Source organism: Furipterus horrens, unplaced genomic scaffold (assembly GCF_987537825.1).
Source record: "Furipterus horrens unplaced genomic scaffold, mFurHor1.1.pri manual_scaffold_4, whole genome shotgun sequence".
In the NCBI taxonomy this organism is placed as follows: domain Eukaryota; kingdom Metazoa; phylum Chordata; class Mammalia; order Chiroptera; family Furipteridae; genus Furipterus; species Furipterus horrens.
In genome coordinates this window covers 113,686,860-113,704,486 of record NW_028327174.1, presented here as the reverse complement: position 1 = coordinate 113,704,486, position 17,627 = coordinate 113,686,860, and the positions used below count along the sequence as shown (strand labels likewise).

Below are 17,627 nucleotides of genomic sequence, written 5' to 3'. Positions count from 1 at the left end.
AGGTGAGGTGAGGCAGGGTGGGTCTGCCCAAGGCCAGGGCCACTGCTCCCGCCCCCAGGGTCTTGGAGGCTAGAGGAGAAAATGCCCCTTACCACACCCTTTCTCAGTGGGGCTGAGTACATGATCTGTAGTCACTGCTACTGATGAAGGGCCACCAGAGACTCTCGCCCCACTGTGGCCACAGCAGGATCAACTTCCAAGGTGTGGTAGCTCAAGACTTTTGCAAATGACTGCTACGCACTTCCGCCATTCAGATCCTTGGCCAGTGACCAAGCCAGATGACTTTGTGGCAGGGGGTCCCAGGGTGTGGCCAAGCATCCACACTAACCAGAGATGGTGTGATGGGGGAGCAGAACCAGCAGACAGAAGGGATGCCAGGAGAAGCAAGGGCCAGGTCACAGGGTTTATTTGTCATCTGCTGGGAGAGGGGGGTTACCTGAAGGGCACTTGGTTTTTAAACATACTGAGGGCTCAACTAACATGTTCTTCCTTCAGCAAAACTCCACCTTCCAAGGCCTGTCCTGATTTCTTTTTTAATGTATGGAATGTGAAGCATACATTTTTCCACAATGAGAGAGGGCAGCCCAGAAACAGACCAGAAAGTGCAGGATCCCCAGCAACTCCCACAGCCCAGGTGCAGCCCCACTGAACCCACCAAACCCCTGATATCCAGGACCCATGACTGTAACCAATGGGGGGCGTGTTTTGTCTGACATGGGAGGGAGTCTGCAGCAGACATGGAACCCTGGGCTTTAGGAGTAGCTGAAGGTTTCCCCTTGGAAGTGAGACCCCTGTGCTTTTCCAGTGAAGCCAGAAGAAAAATAGGTTTAAATATGCCAAGAAGAAGGGCCAGGGTCCCTACAGGGGAACATGGTCTAAGGAACTATAAGCACAGGCAAGTGTGTGCACATACAGTCATTTAAACCTCTGAAAAACCAAAGTCCCCAAAGACTGTGAAGAAGGGGCTCATGTGCCTTGGCTCAGATACATGGAGTCAGGGTAGCTGAAAGTCAAGGGTACAGTGACCCTGCCAGACCCTGGATTAGGGGCACATGCTGGAGGCTGGACCAGCTGTGGGTACATAGCAAGTGAGCTGCCAGCAGGAGCACAAGGGTGTCACTGAATAGAGGACACATTGAGGATCAGAGAACACGTTCCCCATCTGGCTTCTTCAAGGAGGCAGGGTTTGGCTGTGCCTCGCTTTGCCTATACCAACATGGTCAACACAGGAGCTTCAAGCCCATGGCCATGTCTAATTTCCAGGGGCCTAAACAGAGGCAGTGGAGCTGCTAGAATCAGGGTGGCTGAGAAGCATGCATTTAGGGACTCAGTCCGTCTCCCCAGGCCAGCAGATGGACCAGAAGGAGGGTCTTCAGGCTGCTCTTCCCACACTCCAGCACCGACACCTCCAAGGGCTGACAGGGAAGCCCTGACACCCCTCAGGTTCCCACCCCTCTGGAGGACACTGCCCATAACCCTCTCCTGCCAACAGCACCAGGAGCTACATACCTATCTATGGGTCCCTGACCCATACCCACAGTGCCTCCAACCAAGTGCCTCAAAACCTCAGCAGCACACAGGAGGAGCTCGGAGCAGACAAGTGGCTACTAACTCAGAATTAAGAACCAAAAAAGAGACAAGCTGTGATCTTCAGGGATGGCTCAGGGTGAGTATGGGAGAAGGAAGGTGCCTGAGGTGGTAAGAACCAGGCTTCTCTGCAGAAGCAATGAGGATACATGGAGGTCTGGGGTCAAACAGCCAAGACCTGGGGGCCGTAGGGTCTAATGCTATAGGCTCAGACAGACAGTGACAGATAGGGCCCAGAAAAGTCACAGTCCAGCTCTCCTGACGGGGATACTCCCTCTGTGCTCCCCACCAAGCAAATCAAATGCACAGGGAGGATAGGATGATAGGTCCAATTAAATCCTGGGGATACAGCAGAAGATGGAAAAGCCAGTAGCCCCCAGAACAGTCCAGAGGAGGAGCTCCAGAGACAGGCATCCTGGGCACCTGGCAGGCGCCTCAGCCTTGCAGTGCTGTGAGGGCCCAGTTACAGCCTCCAGGCACTGCCCCAACACCCATATTACTATTACTACTGTGTAGCTTCTACCTTTAGCTCAGAGACCTGAGCAACCACCCCTGTTTCAATCTGTGAAATGGCCTTGTCCCCTTCCTCGCATAGCTGCTGTGGTTCACAAAGACACAGAGTCAGTTCAGTGGCCGAGGACTCACACAGGTGACCTTGCGGTAGATCTGGGCAGCGTTCTGGCACTCCGAGTAGGGGTACTCTGAGGTGGCCATCTCCAACATGCACATCCCGAAGGCATAGACATCCACAGACTCATCATAGTGCTCCTCATACATCTCAGGTGCCATGAACTCAGGGGTGCCTGTGCCGAGGAGCAACAGATGCAGGATCAGTGGTCATCGACCCAGAAGCCTCCTCTGCTCCTCACAGCCCAGAGCCCCCCGCCTCACCCCTCCGCATGCCATGCCATTGGTTCCAGAATCCTGCTTCAGTCAGGAGTGTTCTTCAGACAGAAGTTCCCGAAAATCCCCCTTGGATCCTCCTGATTCTGGGTTTGATCAGCCCAGAGAACTGGGAGATTATTACTTTCCCAGGAACAGGGTTTATGTCTGAAACATTGATGGTGCCTCTCATCAAGGAGGCAGAACATAGCCAGCACACCCTCCCTCCACAGGCTGGATAACCCAGAACAGACAAAAACGTGTGGTCACCACAGAGCTATTTAAATGGCAAATACCCAGAAAGACCCCAAATATCCCAATAGGCACACAGCAGGACAAGTGTCAGGCAGCACAGATGACAATCTGGGAGCAGCTGGACAGGTGCCACTCACCTGGCAGGCAACAGGGAGATGTTAAGGTGGAAACTGCTTGTGCTTTCTAAGCACAAAAGGTTTTAAAATAACATTCACTCTGAATTTTTAAGGACATGAAGACTTGCAATAGACTGAGTTAAAAAAACAAAATATACAACATGCGTGCATGCTGACCACACCTATATAAAACCACAAGCACAGACCAAAATGACTCATCTGGCAGGTGGGGTTATAGCTGATTTTCCTTAAGTTACACTAGTCTCGGTTTTTAAATTTTCTGTAACAAACTTTTGCTCTAATAATCACACAATCCTTTTATGAAAATAGGTTCAACAGAGCATCTGTCAAGCTAAATGCAAAGGGGCATCCACTTCAATAAAGCTGCTTTTAACTTCTCTGTTGACATTGGAAGATTTTCAGAATGTCCCAGGTTTTTAAAAAAACAGATGCAAAATAGCACATGTGGGTCAGTTGGTTGAGCGTCGTCCCGCAAAGCAAAGTCACTTGTTTGATTCCTGGTCAGGGCACATGCCTGGGTTGCAGGTTCAGTTCCCAGTCATGGCACGCACAAGAGACAACTGACTGATGTTTCTCACATCGACTTTTCTCTCCCTCTCTTTCTCCCTCCCTTCCCCTTTCTATAAAAATAAAACAAATAAAATATTAAAGGAAAAAATCAAAATGTTTACACAGCCGTGTCTTTCAGAGCCACACTGGGAGCCTTTGAGTCCCACAGCATGTTGGTGTTTTTCAGATGTCTTGAACTCCATAAACAGCCACCCCAAAGCCCCTCCTCATGCTCTCTTGGAAGAGCCAGGAAGGGCCTCCACTTGGGGCTGGAACCCCGTGGACACAAAGTACCCACAATGTGCCAGGACCCCACTGGGGCCAGCACACACAACACCAGATGCACTTTGTCTCCTCTCCTAACTGGAGCCATGGACCAAGGGGCCCACCCATAAAGGCTGCAGAGTGGCTTTACAGAGAAAGAAAAGAAACGCAGATGTAAAAATAACCAGTAAACTAGCATCCACACAGAAGCCCCAAGGCCATGCCCACACAAACATCTGGTCACTTCAGGCCCCAAATACCTTGGGGGCTCCTTCTGCTGGGCTCACAACCTGGAGGACACCTCCCCACCCACTGAGGCCAGCTCCAGCATCACCAGCCAGAGTCCCAGAATCCCTCTGTCATTCAGGCCTCCTTCCCACTCCGGAGCGCCCACAGCCGCACAGGCACCAGCCAGCCTCACCACACCTGACCCACAGCCAGGGACCTATGCAGGCGGTGCAGGGCCACAGCCTTGCTGAGGGGAATGAGGGGGTTGAAGGAGCTGGGCGGGGCCTCAGAGGGGTGAGCTTACCTATCACACTCTTGGCAAAGGATGCTCTCTTAAGGGTTGCCAGGCCCAGGTCACCAATCTTTACAGAGCCAGTGGGTCCGGTGATGAAAATGTTGTCACACTTGAGGTCCCGATGGATGATGGGGGGCGTCCTGGTGTGCAGGAACAGCAGCCCCTTCAGTATCTGCCGGCACCAGCTACGTAGCACCTTGGGCTTCATCACCTTGAACCGTTTCAGGTATCTGGGGGTAGGAGCATGGCTCACTGGCTACTCATGTAAGGAAGGGCTTCTTCCCACTGCTGTGGGCTGTGTACTCATCACCCAAACAGGGAAATCCTGTGAGAGAGGAGTGCTGACCAAATGCCATGCAGAACCACCCAGCTACTGTGGGCCCCAAACCCTGGGCCAAGCCCAACCTGAGGTTCCAGCTGGCCAGGCAGGCGACACACTCACGTCTTCAATGTCCCCGAGGTCATCAGCTCAGTCACCAGCACAATGCAACGCCTCCCCTTGGCACTGGACTCCCAGAAGTCATAGAAGCGCACAATGTTGGGGTGCTGCAGGCCCTTTAGCATCTCGGCCTCCTCTTTGAACCGCTGCCGCTCTAGCTTGGTAAGCTTCCGGTCCTAGAGAGAGACACAGCTGAGAGGGATACCTGCAGGGCCTTTTACCATGCCTGGTGATCCTGGGCAGTGGTGGGGGGCCCGACGTGAGGGGCCCCACCCTGCACAGGTAGCTCACCAAAAAGATCTCCAGAAGCCAAAGCAGCTTTGAAACATACTGCAACGCCAATGCACTTCTTCCCTAAAAACACCTGAGGCCTCGCTCCCAACATACCTGCTGATGGAGTAGTAGGAGAATTTACACATGATTTTAAGGACATATTCATGACCACATGACCATGGTGGATAACAACCAGAAAACCAGGAGAGAGATCAGAGCCAAGAGCAAAGAAGGAAGACTTGAGTCCCAGCCAAGCTCACGTCAGTGCTAAGAACACACTTCCTGGGCCTGGAGCCATCTGCGCCCAACACCTTTAGCATAACTTGAACACACTCCAGCATCCTGATCATAAGGCTGCACTCTGACCCACATCTGCCACCACTCAGGCCCCCACCTCGTGTGTCCAAGCAGCCTGCTGCTTCCAACTTCATCTCAGAGATGAACCTCACCTCCTGATGCCCTAGCACTGCCTTTTCCCCCATCCTGAGCACAGGACCCCCAGTGTCACCTCCATCCTGGTCCAAGAGGCCCACAGAGCCCACACGGCACTCAGCTGGCCCTCCCACCAGAAAAAGCCCTACCAGGGAAACAGAAATACAACAGATCACAGAATGGGGAGTTTTGAGGAGCTATAGGAAAACAGAAGATGTGCATTTGGACAGGTGGAGAGAAAAATCAGAGCTGAAAAGAAACACAGGTCAAGTCCCCTGGGGTACTTCCAAAAGACCCCAAAGGACATCAAGCTAGATCCCAACTAATCCAGAGAGGAGAGGGGGGCCCTGGGATATGAAGAGGTCATCTGGTTAAGGAATTCTATCCCAAGTGGCACTGTAACCATTTATGTACTCTCCCCCTCCCACCAGCCCCACTTACCTCCAACCCTCATCAGCCTCTCCATGCACATGGAGCCAGACAGCATGATCACCAAGAGGGCACAGGAATACCAGGAGAAAATCTTGGCACGGCTGATCCCACCCCCCAAAAAATAATTCAGGGACAAAGACAACTTCAAAACATCTAGTTCATGTCCTCATAAGGATCTAAGAGGCTGACACACATAAGATCAAACTTCTATTTAAAAATGAGCAATCAAGAGCTCTTGCAAATTAAAGCTCAATGTTTTAAAAATAAGATATTCTGAAATCCAATGATATATTAAGTACAAAATGTCAATGTTTAGTCTAGAATATAACATGGGAACACATTTAACTCATCGAATATTTATCTAAGAAAATAAAAATCAAGTCACCAACTGGGAGAAACTATTCCCAATATATGTATTTGACATGGGACTCAGATCCAGAAGAGAGATGAACTCCTATAACTCAATAATAACAAAAGAGGAATGGATATGTGTCACAAAAGATGATACAGAAATGGCCAATAAGCATATTAAAAGGTACTCAGCATCCTGAGTCACCAGGAAAATGTCAATTACAATCCCAAGATCCCACTTCACACCCACCAGCTGGGTAAAACAAAAAGGGTCATTCTAACTGTTGGGCGGTGGGGAAGCTGAACCCTCCTGGCACAAGGCTGTTGGAAGTGCAGGTGGCATAAGCCTCTAAAAACCCTTGGCAGGTTCACACCCAGCTCCAGGCCTAGCCACACCCCACTAGGTACCCCCCCAAGACAAAGAAATAGGAAGCCACAGGAGACAGGTACACGGGATTCAGAGTAGCCCCACTCACAATAGCCCCAAACTTCAGAAAAGGCAGACCTAATGGTGAAATTGAAACCAGAACAGTGCTTGCCTCTGGGGTGGGGGAGGCGCAGGTAACAGACGATACAGTCACATCCACAAGTACATCTACTTGTACACTTAGGATGTGTTTTATTGTGTATCAGTTAGTGCTTGATTTTTCAAATGTAAAAAAAAAATAAAGTGAAAACATCCACAAACCAAATGTGAGAAATAGGAGAAAAACATCAAATCAGCTAAAAGTCCTGACAATATGTAACAGGAATTCAAAGGAAAGGCAAGGAATCAGGAAGGAGAAGGAAAGAGAATAGTATTTCCCTGAGCTGAGAGCAGGACTATTTAAAATAAAAGTATGTGCTCCAGCCAGGTAAGCGGAAATGAAAAATGATCCACCACCAGACCAGTTCCAGTGAAATTCAGATTCTTGAGGGCTGAGAACAAACCCTGCCACCCTGGAAGGGGGAGGTTTGTTGGGGTGGGGGGCGGTTCTCATTGAAATCATGGGTGCAGCCAATGAGGCAGCCTCCTCAAAGTGCCGACTCTGACCTGGAACTCTATACCCAGCCAAACAGATGTCAAACCTGTAGCCCTAGGACTGATTCCCAGACACTGGACAACTCAAAGGCGACTCTCTGGCACCCCAAGTGAAATAGTCACTGGAAGGAGAGTTTCCACACTACACAGCAGAGGGAGTGCAGCAAGGGGTGCCTGTAGCTGAACTTGGTTGAAACCAGTGAAGGAAGCCAGGACATGAGGCATCCCCTGCACCACTCCTGGCAGGGCAGCTGCCTTTGGACAATGATTTTTCAGTTCCAATTCCCTTCCAAAGGTCTGATCACTGATTCTAGAGGAAACTCAGAAACTCACTTAAGAGTATAAATTTTTTTTTTGCCAGTAGTTCAGCACCAACCAACAGCAAAGTAAAAGATTTCACTGCAGTTTCAGAGCAAAAGGTTTGTGTAATATAAATAATATAACTAAAACAACTAAGAGGGGAGGAAAGTGCCTTGTATATGCTAGTCTCCTTTTCTGTGACAGATACAGGCTAATGGTGACAAAGACGTGAGTATAACAGAAAGTCAGATCTTTAGACATTGGCTCTTAGAGCTGAGCAGGTGGGGGTGGGGCGCGGTAGACATGGGAGGAAATAGACCTCATTTTATGTTCTAAGCCACCAGGCTATTTTTAACTACATGACACAGTGTTGATAATTTAAAAGGTCAGTTGGTATGTCTTCAGAGTGCTGCCCAGTGTCTCCTCACAGGGCTAGCCCAAGTCCTTTTCACTATCTGTTGATCGCTGGCTGTTCCCATAAGATCAGTAACTCCATAGAGGGAGAAAGCCACCTCAGCAACTGGCTGTTATCACTGCCTGTGGGATAAACTGATTACTTGATATGCTGGAATGGTTGGAAATCACAAACCAGGGCAGGAGGAAAGCTCCTGATCCATGCAGGACCCTCAGGCTGTTCTAGAGGTGCAGTAGTGAGAAGGTGGACTCTCGCTGCTCACAGGACCTTGCTATGGGATGGTTCAGGTACCTGGGATGAAGGCCTCTGCCTCACCCCCAACCTAGGCCATGGGCAAACAGCAGGGCCCACCACCCTCATCGTGGGGTGCAGACAGGGCCATAGTTGGAAGCCAATAGAAGCTGTCACCACACACTGTGAACAGGCCATGTAGGAGCCCAAGAAAAGGAAGAGGACCTGGGTAGGGCAGGGAGGGTGCCACTTCTGTGGGAGCAGGTAGTCTGGGGGACTGAGGGAACATTTGCTCAGAAATACGGCCACAGGCTACTAGCATCCCCAGGGGTAGGAGCAAGCTGGGCAGGCCCAAGTCTTACCACATTACCCACCACCAGGCCCTCCACCCAAGAAACCTCCCCTGGGACCTCAGGCCCCACACAGGCCATGGACAGTCCAGGGCAGCGACAGACAGTCACGGCGGAGACAGGACCAAGCCCTCTCCAGTGGCACAAGAGAAACCGCCCAGGCCAGGGCAGCAGACACCACATAGGATCGTGGCATCAAGGAGGGCTCAGATTTTATCAGGAATACATATGCTCTCCCCAAGTGGACCAGAGCAGCACGTCATCGAAGTGTGAAATGCAAAGAAGAGCCACCAAGAGCATGCCCCCTGCCCACTCCCTCCTCAGACTACCAAGAGGATACCTACAACCTCAAGCAAGAGCATCACCACTCACCTAAGGTGGCCCCAAAGCCCAGCACACAGAGGCTGGTCAGCAGCCAACTCAGCAATGAACACATCACATGTCTGGTTTCTAGAAAGGGCCAGCCCCACCCCAGGCCACTGCCCCATAGAAACACCTACAGATTGACGTGCGCACACCATAGACATAGCCAGCCAAGACAAACACCGCAGTCAAGCATCATCCATCCCTAAGGGGAGAGGTGGACCTAGACAGCCAAAACCCCATACCCCCAGAGCAGTCAAAAGGCGCTCTTTGTCAAGCATCTGCCCTGCCCCTACGGGGGTCCAACGACTGGAACACCTGAAGGGAGCAAAGTCCTTGTGACAATCTGCTAAATTATGTGGACCCTTCCTGAGAAAGCAAAACCCTTGCCCACACACTTCCTACCTCAGTGAAAGCCCAGACCTGCAGCTCAGGATGCTCAGGAACAGAGAGGAGGGGGACCCTGATGCCTCCTGCTGAAGGCCCTATCTGGCCAATTCCTCCAAACCCTTTACCCGGATAAAAGCTGCCTAGACCTCACTCTTCTGTTCAGAGGCCCTGGGCAGCCTAAACAATCCTTCTAACAGATCTAATATGGCCTCATAAGCTAAGCAGCAGGAGCTTTGGCCACTGATGGCCTCAGGCTCATGTCTGCCTGAGTGGAGATGCTGCCAGGACTGAACATCCATGATATCCCTCTGGGACACACACTGCACTAGGGTACAGGACAGGGGAATGTCTCTCTGGGCCAGACACTGTACCAGGGTGCATGGCAGAGAGCAAAGGGCATTGACAGATAAACCAGCCCATGTGATCCTGGGGTGAGGGAAGGCCCTGCAGCTCATGTCTGCCCCAATCCTGGAAACTAACTTCTTGGTTCCTCCCCAAGTTGACAGCAAGAGCCTTGAGGCCACAATACAGACTAGACAGCAAGCACACAGTGCACACACATGTGATGAGCCACCAGCTACAGGTCTGACTGCCCTGGAGAGAAGGGAGGCCCACATTCAGCACATTCTCCACTAGCGTTATACAGTCTGAGACAACAGCCATGAGCAGTTGACATGTGGCTAGTCCAAACTGAGATACACTCTAAGTGTGAGACACGTACTAGATTTCTAAGATGTAACAATTTTAACAAGAATTTTTTTAAATTTCATTAATAATCTTATATTAATTACATGTTAAAAAGATAATATTCTGGACATATTGGATTAAAGAAAATATATTATTAAAATTAATCTCACCAGTTTTTTAACACTTTTAATGTGGCTATTAAACTAAGTGTTACACAAGTGGCTCACATTAATTTCTTTTTTTTAAAGTATATTTTATTGACTATGCTATTACAGTTGTCCCAATTTTTCCCCCTTTGCTCCTCTCTACCTAGTACCCTCTTCCCTCCAGCAATCCCCTATCCCTTAGTTCATGTCCATGGGTCATGCATGTAAGTTCTTTGGCTTCTCCCTTTCCTATACCATTCTTAACATCCCCCTGACTATTTTGTTCCTACCATTTATGCTTTTAATCCTTCACCTTTTCCCACATTCTCCCTCTTCCCCCTCCCAGTTGACAACCATCCAAATGATCTCCATACCTATGATTCTGGTTGTATGCGTAGTTTGTTTTTGTTTTTTAGATTCAGTTGTTGATAGTTGTGAGTTTGTTGTCATTTTAATGTTCATAGTTTTGATCTTCTTTTTCTTAAATAAGTCCCTTTAACATTTCATGTAATAAGGGCTTGGTGATGATGAACTCCTTTAGCTTTACCTTGTCTAGAAGCACTTTATCAAGCCCTTCCATTCTAAATCATAGCTTTGCGGGATAGAATAATCTAGGTTATAGGTCCTTGCTTTTCATCATTTTGAATACTTCTTGCCAGCCCCTTCTAGCCTGCAAAGTTTCTTTTGAGAAATCTGCTGATAGTCTTATGGGAGCTCCTTTGTAGGTAACTCTCTTCTTCTTTCTTGCTGCTTTTAATTATGATGTGTCTTGGTGTGGTTCTCTCTGGGTCCAACTTGTTTGGGACTCTCTGTGCTTCCTGGACTTATATGTCTATTTCCTTAACCAAATGAGGAAAGTTTTCTTTCATTATTTTTTCAAGTAAGTTTTCAATTTCTTGCTCTTCCACTTCTCCTTTCAGCACCCCTATGATTCTGATGTTGGTATGTTTAAAGTTGTCCCAGAGGTTCCTAATCCTCTCCTTGTTTTCTGCACTCTTATTTCTTCTTTCTGTTCTGGTTGAATGTTTATATCTTCCTTTTGTTCCAAATCGTTGACTTCAATCCTTCCCTTCACTGTTGGTTCCCTGTATATTTTTCTTTATTTCACTCTGTGTAACCTTCATTTCTTCCTTTATTTTATTGCCATACTCTGTGTTTTCTGAGCATCCTTATCACCAGTGTTTTGAACTCTGTATCTGATAAGCTGGCTATCTCCACTTCATTTAGTTCTTTTTCTGGTGTTCTGTTCTGTTCTTTCATTTGGGCCATATTTCTTTACCTCCTCATTTGGCAGCCTCCCTGTGTTTGTTTATGTGTATTAGGTAAAGCTGCTTTTACTCCCTGTCTTAGTAGCATGGCCTGTGTAGCAAAGGCACCTGTATATTGTGTGGGGCAGAGCCAATTGCCAGGACAAGGCCACTTGCTTCACCACTTTGTGGCTTTGTTTGTGGTGGGGAACTGGGAGAGGGGACAATGCTGCTGCCTGGTTTCTGGCAATTTTCCCAGGTCTCACTACATTTCCAGTCACTTCACCCACTTCCCAGATAAAACTGACACCCTTCAAAAGTTGCTGCCCTAGGGTTTAGGTACATTCTAAGATCATGTGGGTCCTTTAAGTGGCAAAAATCCAGCAGTTTCTTCCACTGCCCCAACCCCCACTGTTTTTTACAGCTAGAGGTAATCAGAGTTTATTTTCCTGGTGCCAGAACCCTGAGCTATGCAGTCTGACCTGCGACTGATACCACTCACTCCCAGGGTATCCTTCCCGATTTTTATCCACCACATGTGAATGGGACCATCTATTCCACGACTGCCGCTACTTCTCCAAGTAATACTGCCTTTCTGCCCTGAATCCATGACTCTGCCCCTCCTACCCATCTGGATGAATGTGGCTTACATTCTTGGTTGTCGGACTTCCATATAGCTCGATTTTCTAATGGCTCTGGTTGTTATTTCTTTTTGCGATCTGGCTGTAATTCTTTCTTTGGTTGCATGAGGAGGTGAAGCATGTCTACCTACACCTCCATCTTGACTGGAAGTCTCACATTACATTTCTACAGGACAGTGCTATCTTAGATTGTCAGCACTATGCATGAGACTAGAAGCTGAGATGTTGGACAGAGCTTCCAGTCTGACAGGGCCTGCTGAGGAAGGGAGTCCTTAGGTAATTCCCAGACTTCTACTCTAGACCAGGAGACAAAACCAAACAACAGAAAATCAAGGGGGTGGGGGGAGACAATAGTAACAACCCCCTGTAGAAGATCCAAATATCATAGTTATCACACACAGACTTTAAATGACTGTGATTAGTGTGGTCAAAAAAAAGGATAACAACATGAATAACTTCACCAGAACCAAAATTTGTGAAATAAAAATCAAATGAAACCTAGAGCTAAGAAATGAAATTGGGAATTCAATATATGGGTTTAACAGATCAGACATAGTTCAAGGCTGGATCAGCAAACTGGAAAATATATAGTGAGACATGGATAGACAAATGGATGGAAAATATGAGAAAGAGAATAAAAAACTTATGGAACACAGTGAAAAGGTCCAACATATGTGTAAATAGAGTTCTGGAAGAATGGAACACATGCAATATTTAAAAATACTGGCCCAGAGTTTTGCAAAACTGAAGCAAGAAATTCAGACATAGATTTGAGAAGCACTATAAACCCCATGCAAATTAAAACAAAGAAAACCACACCAAGGCACATTAAAGTAAAGAAACAAAAAACCCTCCTGAGAACTGAACACGCAAAGAAGCAATATCACAAAAGGCTGGCAGAAGGGGTGGGGGTAGATGGAGTTCAATGTTCTAAGACCTACAAGTTTATATCAGACTTCAATAATCAAGGACACATGCTGTAATCTCTAGTGGACCACTAATAAAACCTATATAAGAATGCATCACAGGCCTTCTAAGTGCAAACTCTCAAATGCCGAAAGCCTAGAGCTCCAAGACCTGTTTGTCCAGTCACAGGGCAGACACATCTGAGACCACACCTCAGCTGTTAACATTACCACTACATGGATATGCAAGTATGTGATAAAATAATGACCCAAAATCACAAATACACAGTGAAATGAGCATGCCAGCCCAGTTACCCTGCTCCCTATCACCCTCCACACTGTCCTCTCCAGCTGTATAGCTTTACAGCACAGGTCTCCCCAGGTGTGCCCATGCAAAAGTACAACCATCCTTGTTGCCCTGATAACCTACAGGAAGATGGCATGTTTGTCCTTCCCTAAGATTGGAACAGAATCCCAAATCCAACACAGAGCAAGTGCTCAGTGGGGCTCCCTTCCTGCAGGTGCATTTACTCCCCAGGCGATGGTGAAGCTACCTCCCCATCTCATGAATGAGGCCTAGTGATGGGTCACCTCCAACAGATGGGAATACCCAGAGGCCCAAGAACAACTCTGAGGTCTGACATCATGTGTATTCAAGGTCTGGAGAGATGGAGTGGGGAGTCCATCCTTGTTGCTCACACCCTGCTGGGTGAGAAATAGCTCACTTCATACCCACATCTATCTCTCCCTCAGGCAAACACTTATTTATGGCCATGACCTACTGGACAGCCACTCACTACGACTCTGAGACAAGACCTTGCCCTTGGTGTTCACTCTTATTAGCCACACAAGTGCATGCTATCCATTTACAGAGAGGAAGTTGAGGTTCAGAGAGGCTAAACACCTTTGTAAGCAGCAGGTCAGACATGAACCCCAGCCAGCCTGGCTCTTGCTGCCTCCAAATGTGTGGAGATCTGAATGTCCCAAAACCTAAGGTACAATAAAGGAGGGAGTGGTGTGGGGGCCTGACTGAAACAAGCAGGCCTCTATCAGACACAGTGACAGAGAGGTGCCAGTCCCATCAAGACACTGCCTGGCTGACACACATGCTATGGCCACACATGGCAGGTAAGCTACACCAAGCACAGCAAGGGGATCAGTTCTAACACGTAAAGCCAACACACCTTCCAGCCACTGGCTTTGCTGAAACCCAGCAGCCCCAGAAGAAAGGGAAGGAAATCCCTTTGCATTGTAGTTCCCTGCAGGGTATAAGGGTGCCCCACACCAATGGATGAGAACAATCAGTGAATGAAGGAGTACACGAATGAACAATGAACAAAGAGTGAGGGCATAAATGAAGGAGCAAGTGACTGAAAGAATGAAGAGTGAGGTAAATAACTGAATGGTAAGTGAACAACTGAAGGCTGACCCAAAACTGCAAAACAGCCAGGGAGAAACCAACCACAACACGAAGATGCTCCCTAAAAAAAAGTCTACCACATCACACAATCCACAGTACAGTACACCACGTCATGTGCCACATGCCACACATTACATCACAGATCACAAGTCACACCACACATCATACCATGTCATGTCACATATCACATTGTACATAGCATGAGCTCCTCAACTACAGTTGTACCTCTCTCCCTTTCTTCTGTAAGATCATGGTGATTTTTATTTTATGTTTGTTTATTCACATCTTCTAAATATCACACCCAAAAGAGGTACAGAAGCATCTAACAGCAACCAAAGAAGACCTTCAAGTGTCAGAGTGAGGCACTTGTCTCCTGTCCATGTGACAGGTGAGGATGCCCAGCCTAGGGTGAAGCACTGTCTAAAGGGCAGGCACCTGTTGAGCCCTGTGTGGGGCAAAGAGGACCCCTACTATCCAGGAAGATGTCCTCCTGGGATATGTCCCCCAGGGAACTTCTGGGGACCCACTGGGCCCCATAAGCCCTCATCTCACCCATCATCCATCCATGTGTACAACCTAAATCCATCACCATAAAGGGGCAGGGCACGTCTGTCCTATCCCCGCACAATCCAAACAAAAAAGGGACACAATGGCGTACTGGGTTTCCAGGCATCAGGCCTGCCCCTCACTTGGCAACCCCAAGATGAGCAGATCCTCCCAGGCATAGGGCCTGCCCAACTCAGCAACCCCAACACATGCAGACCCTCCCAGGCATAGAGCCTGACACCATGCTCAGTATCCCCTACACATGGGGATCCTCTCAGGTATAAGGCCTGCTCCCACACCCACACAGCATCCCTAAAACACAGTGATCCTCCCAGGCACAGGCCCTGCCTCCAACTCAGCTGCCCACTGACATGGACCTATGATCCAGCCTGCAGATTCCCAGATTGTGGCTGACACAGATGGAACAGCACTATAGATGGCAAGCAGCTGTCAGTCAGAGTGGAATACATCCATCACTCTGGGACCCCTGCACACGAGGAGAGTACCCACCTTTCAGATCACCCTTAGCAGGGCGACTCAGAGACAGAAGTCATGCCCTCACAGGCACACAGATAGGAGTTTGAGGAGGGTGCCCTGCAGTCAATGCACAACACAGGCTTTGTTCCTTCTACCAGGCACAACTCTGTCCTGGGAGCTGCTCCTCCTCAGCCACAACCCACAAGCCCTATAGACCCCAGGCCTATGGATAGTCACGGGCTTGGAAACTGTACATGTGTGAACCCCACACACAGGACACACAGGGGGGGCATGTGCTGATGGCCTGATGACAGGAAAGGGCAGTTCTGCTCTGTAAAAATGTATTCCCTCTATTGTTTTCAAAATATTTCTCAGGAGAACCCTGGCCAGTGTGGCTCAGTTGGATGGAGTGTCATCTTGTAGATAAAAAGATCATGGGTTCAATTCCTGGCCAGGGCACATATGCAAGTTGTGGGTTCGATCCCCAATCATGGTACATACCCTGGTCGTGGTGCATACCCTGGTCCGGGTGCGACAAGAAGGCAGCCAATCAATGTTTCTCTCTGGCATCAATGTCTCTGTCTCTGTCTCTCTCTCACCTTCCCCTCTCTCTAAAAGCAATGAAAAAATGTCCTCAGGTGAGGATAAAAAATAAAATTAAAATATTTCTTAGGAGAACACAAAGTAAGAGAGTGGCAGGTTAACACAGAACTCTATTCTCAGTCACAACATGCCATCCAGCACCCTTGGGCTCCCTCAGGGAAGCATCCAAAACCTTGCTGCCTGTATGTGCCTGGAATTGCTTACTGGACAGTGATTTATAGTCACAAGAAATGCCAACATCCTGACACAGCCTGGTGGTGGTGACAAAGGTTGTGCAGACCTCAGGGCAGTTAGCGGCCAGGTGAGGGTGACAGTTAACGGGCTGGGATTTAATAAAAGTCACCCTCACCAGAGCAAAACAGCAAGAACAGGGCTGTGGTCAGGGCAGAGGGGGAGTGTGTAAGGACCTTTTCTTCCTTCCCGGTGTACCCAGTTCTCTGTAACCTGCTTAACATCATGAAACTAAAAGCAGAAAGCACTTGGCCACGCCCAGGGTCCCGCTCTGGGCAGCAGCCATGTTACCATAAGGCTCTCCTCCCCAGAGTGGGTGACAATGGTACCAGTTTCCTCAAGTGCCCCCTTTGGTGTCTGTAATAAGTGACTTTGCGGTTTTCACCAAACACACTCACTAGACACAGATTCCTAATACTGTAAAACCCACAAACCTGACCACATCCCCCTATTGGGCTCCATCTCAAGGGGCAATGAGGAGGGGTGGACTGATCCCTGGATGGTGCTGTGTGATGGAAACAACCCTCTTAGGTTGCCTGTGGGCCAGCATCCCAAGCCCAAAATCTGGGCAGGCGATCTCCAGGTGTGCACATGGGGACTCATCCAAGTCCAAGGGTTTGAGAGGAGCCCCCTGATGGTAACTGGAGGTACAAGGTTTATTAGTCATTCTCACTACTTCCTGGCTTTTTTGGAACGGCCATGCTGACAAGTCAGAAAATAACAACACTGGGATGTTCTGGCCCTCCGTAAGCTTCCAAAGCAGCTGGCCTTGTCCCTGATTTGGACACACCTGGCATGACCCTATCGGGGTGGCCAGGCCAGGCACAGGCACTGTGGGCAGCCCTATGGACTCCTCATCACTCCCCTCCTCAGAAGATAAAGAGACAAAGGGGCAGAGAGTGGTTCTCTATGGCCCCTAGGGACTGCACACTCAGTTGCCTACCGAAGAAAACTCAACAGAAAGGCATGACAAGTCAGAGCTACACAGGCTGAGCTTCCTCCCAGATGGCAGCAGGTGCACCATGGCCCACCCTCAGCACCCAGTCCTTGAGGGTGGGCATCCTGGTGGCACCCCTGGCAAGGGTTCATGAAGCTGGCTTATGGTACATGCCAAACACTGGAATAACATGGGCTCACAGCCACCAGGACAAGAATGAGGCAGGAAGCAGCCCTGACATCCAAAGAAACAGGAGGCCCCACATGGCAGGGGAAGAAGCTGACCCCAGACACCATACTGTTCATGTGGCCTTAGGGAAGCAAGATGCTGAGAAGGAAACACCAGGCTGAGACTTCTGGGACCACCCTGGCAGCATCAGTGTCCTAATTTACATAACAGGCTGGGGCATGACTGCCTAACACATTTTGTGAAGTTCCACATGGGGTCTGAGCTTGTGCCAAAAGGTACTGGGCCTGGGAGAAGCAGGTGAACTGTCATTCTGACCAACAGCTGGGGCTCAGCAACATCAATCAGACCACCCCATGCCCAGACTCACCTGCCCTGGGATGCTCCTGTCATCCAGAGTCACTGAC

At 48.9% G+C, this 17,627-nt stretch overlaps 1 protein-coding gene across 12 annotated transcripts in view; it reads right to left on the bottom strand.

Moving 5' to 3' along the window:
* Positions 1-17,627, bottom strand: part of WNK2 (WNK lysine deficient protein kinase 2) — a 153,862-nt gene that overhangs the window by 118,569 nt on the left and 17,666 nt on the right. For all 12 annotated transcript variants that reach the window (XM_090273953.1, XM_090273954.1, XM_090273955.1 and 9 more), the window contains exons 3-5: positions 4,640-4,812; positions 4,207-4,427; positions 2,233-2,390 (exon numbers count right to left, since the gene is read on the bottom strand). In XM_090273953.1, the coding sequence (XP_090130079.1) occupies positions 2,233-2,390; positions 4,207-4,427; positions 4,640-4,812 (552 nt within the window). The remainder of the gene's footprint in view (positions 1-2,232; positions 2,391-4,206; positions 4,428-4,639; positions 4,813-17,627) is intronic.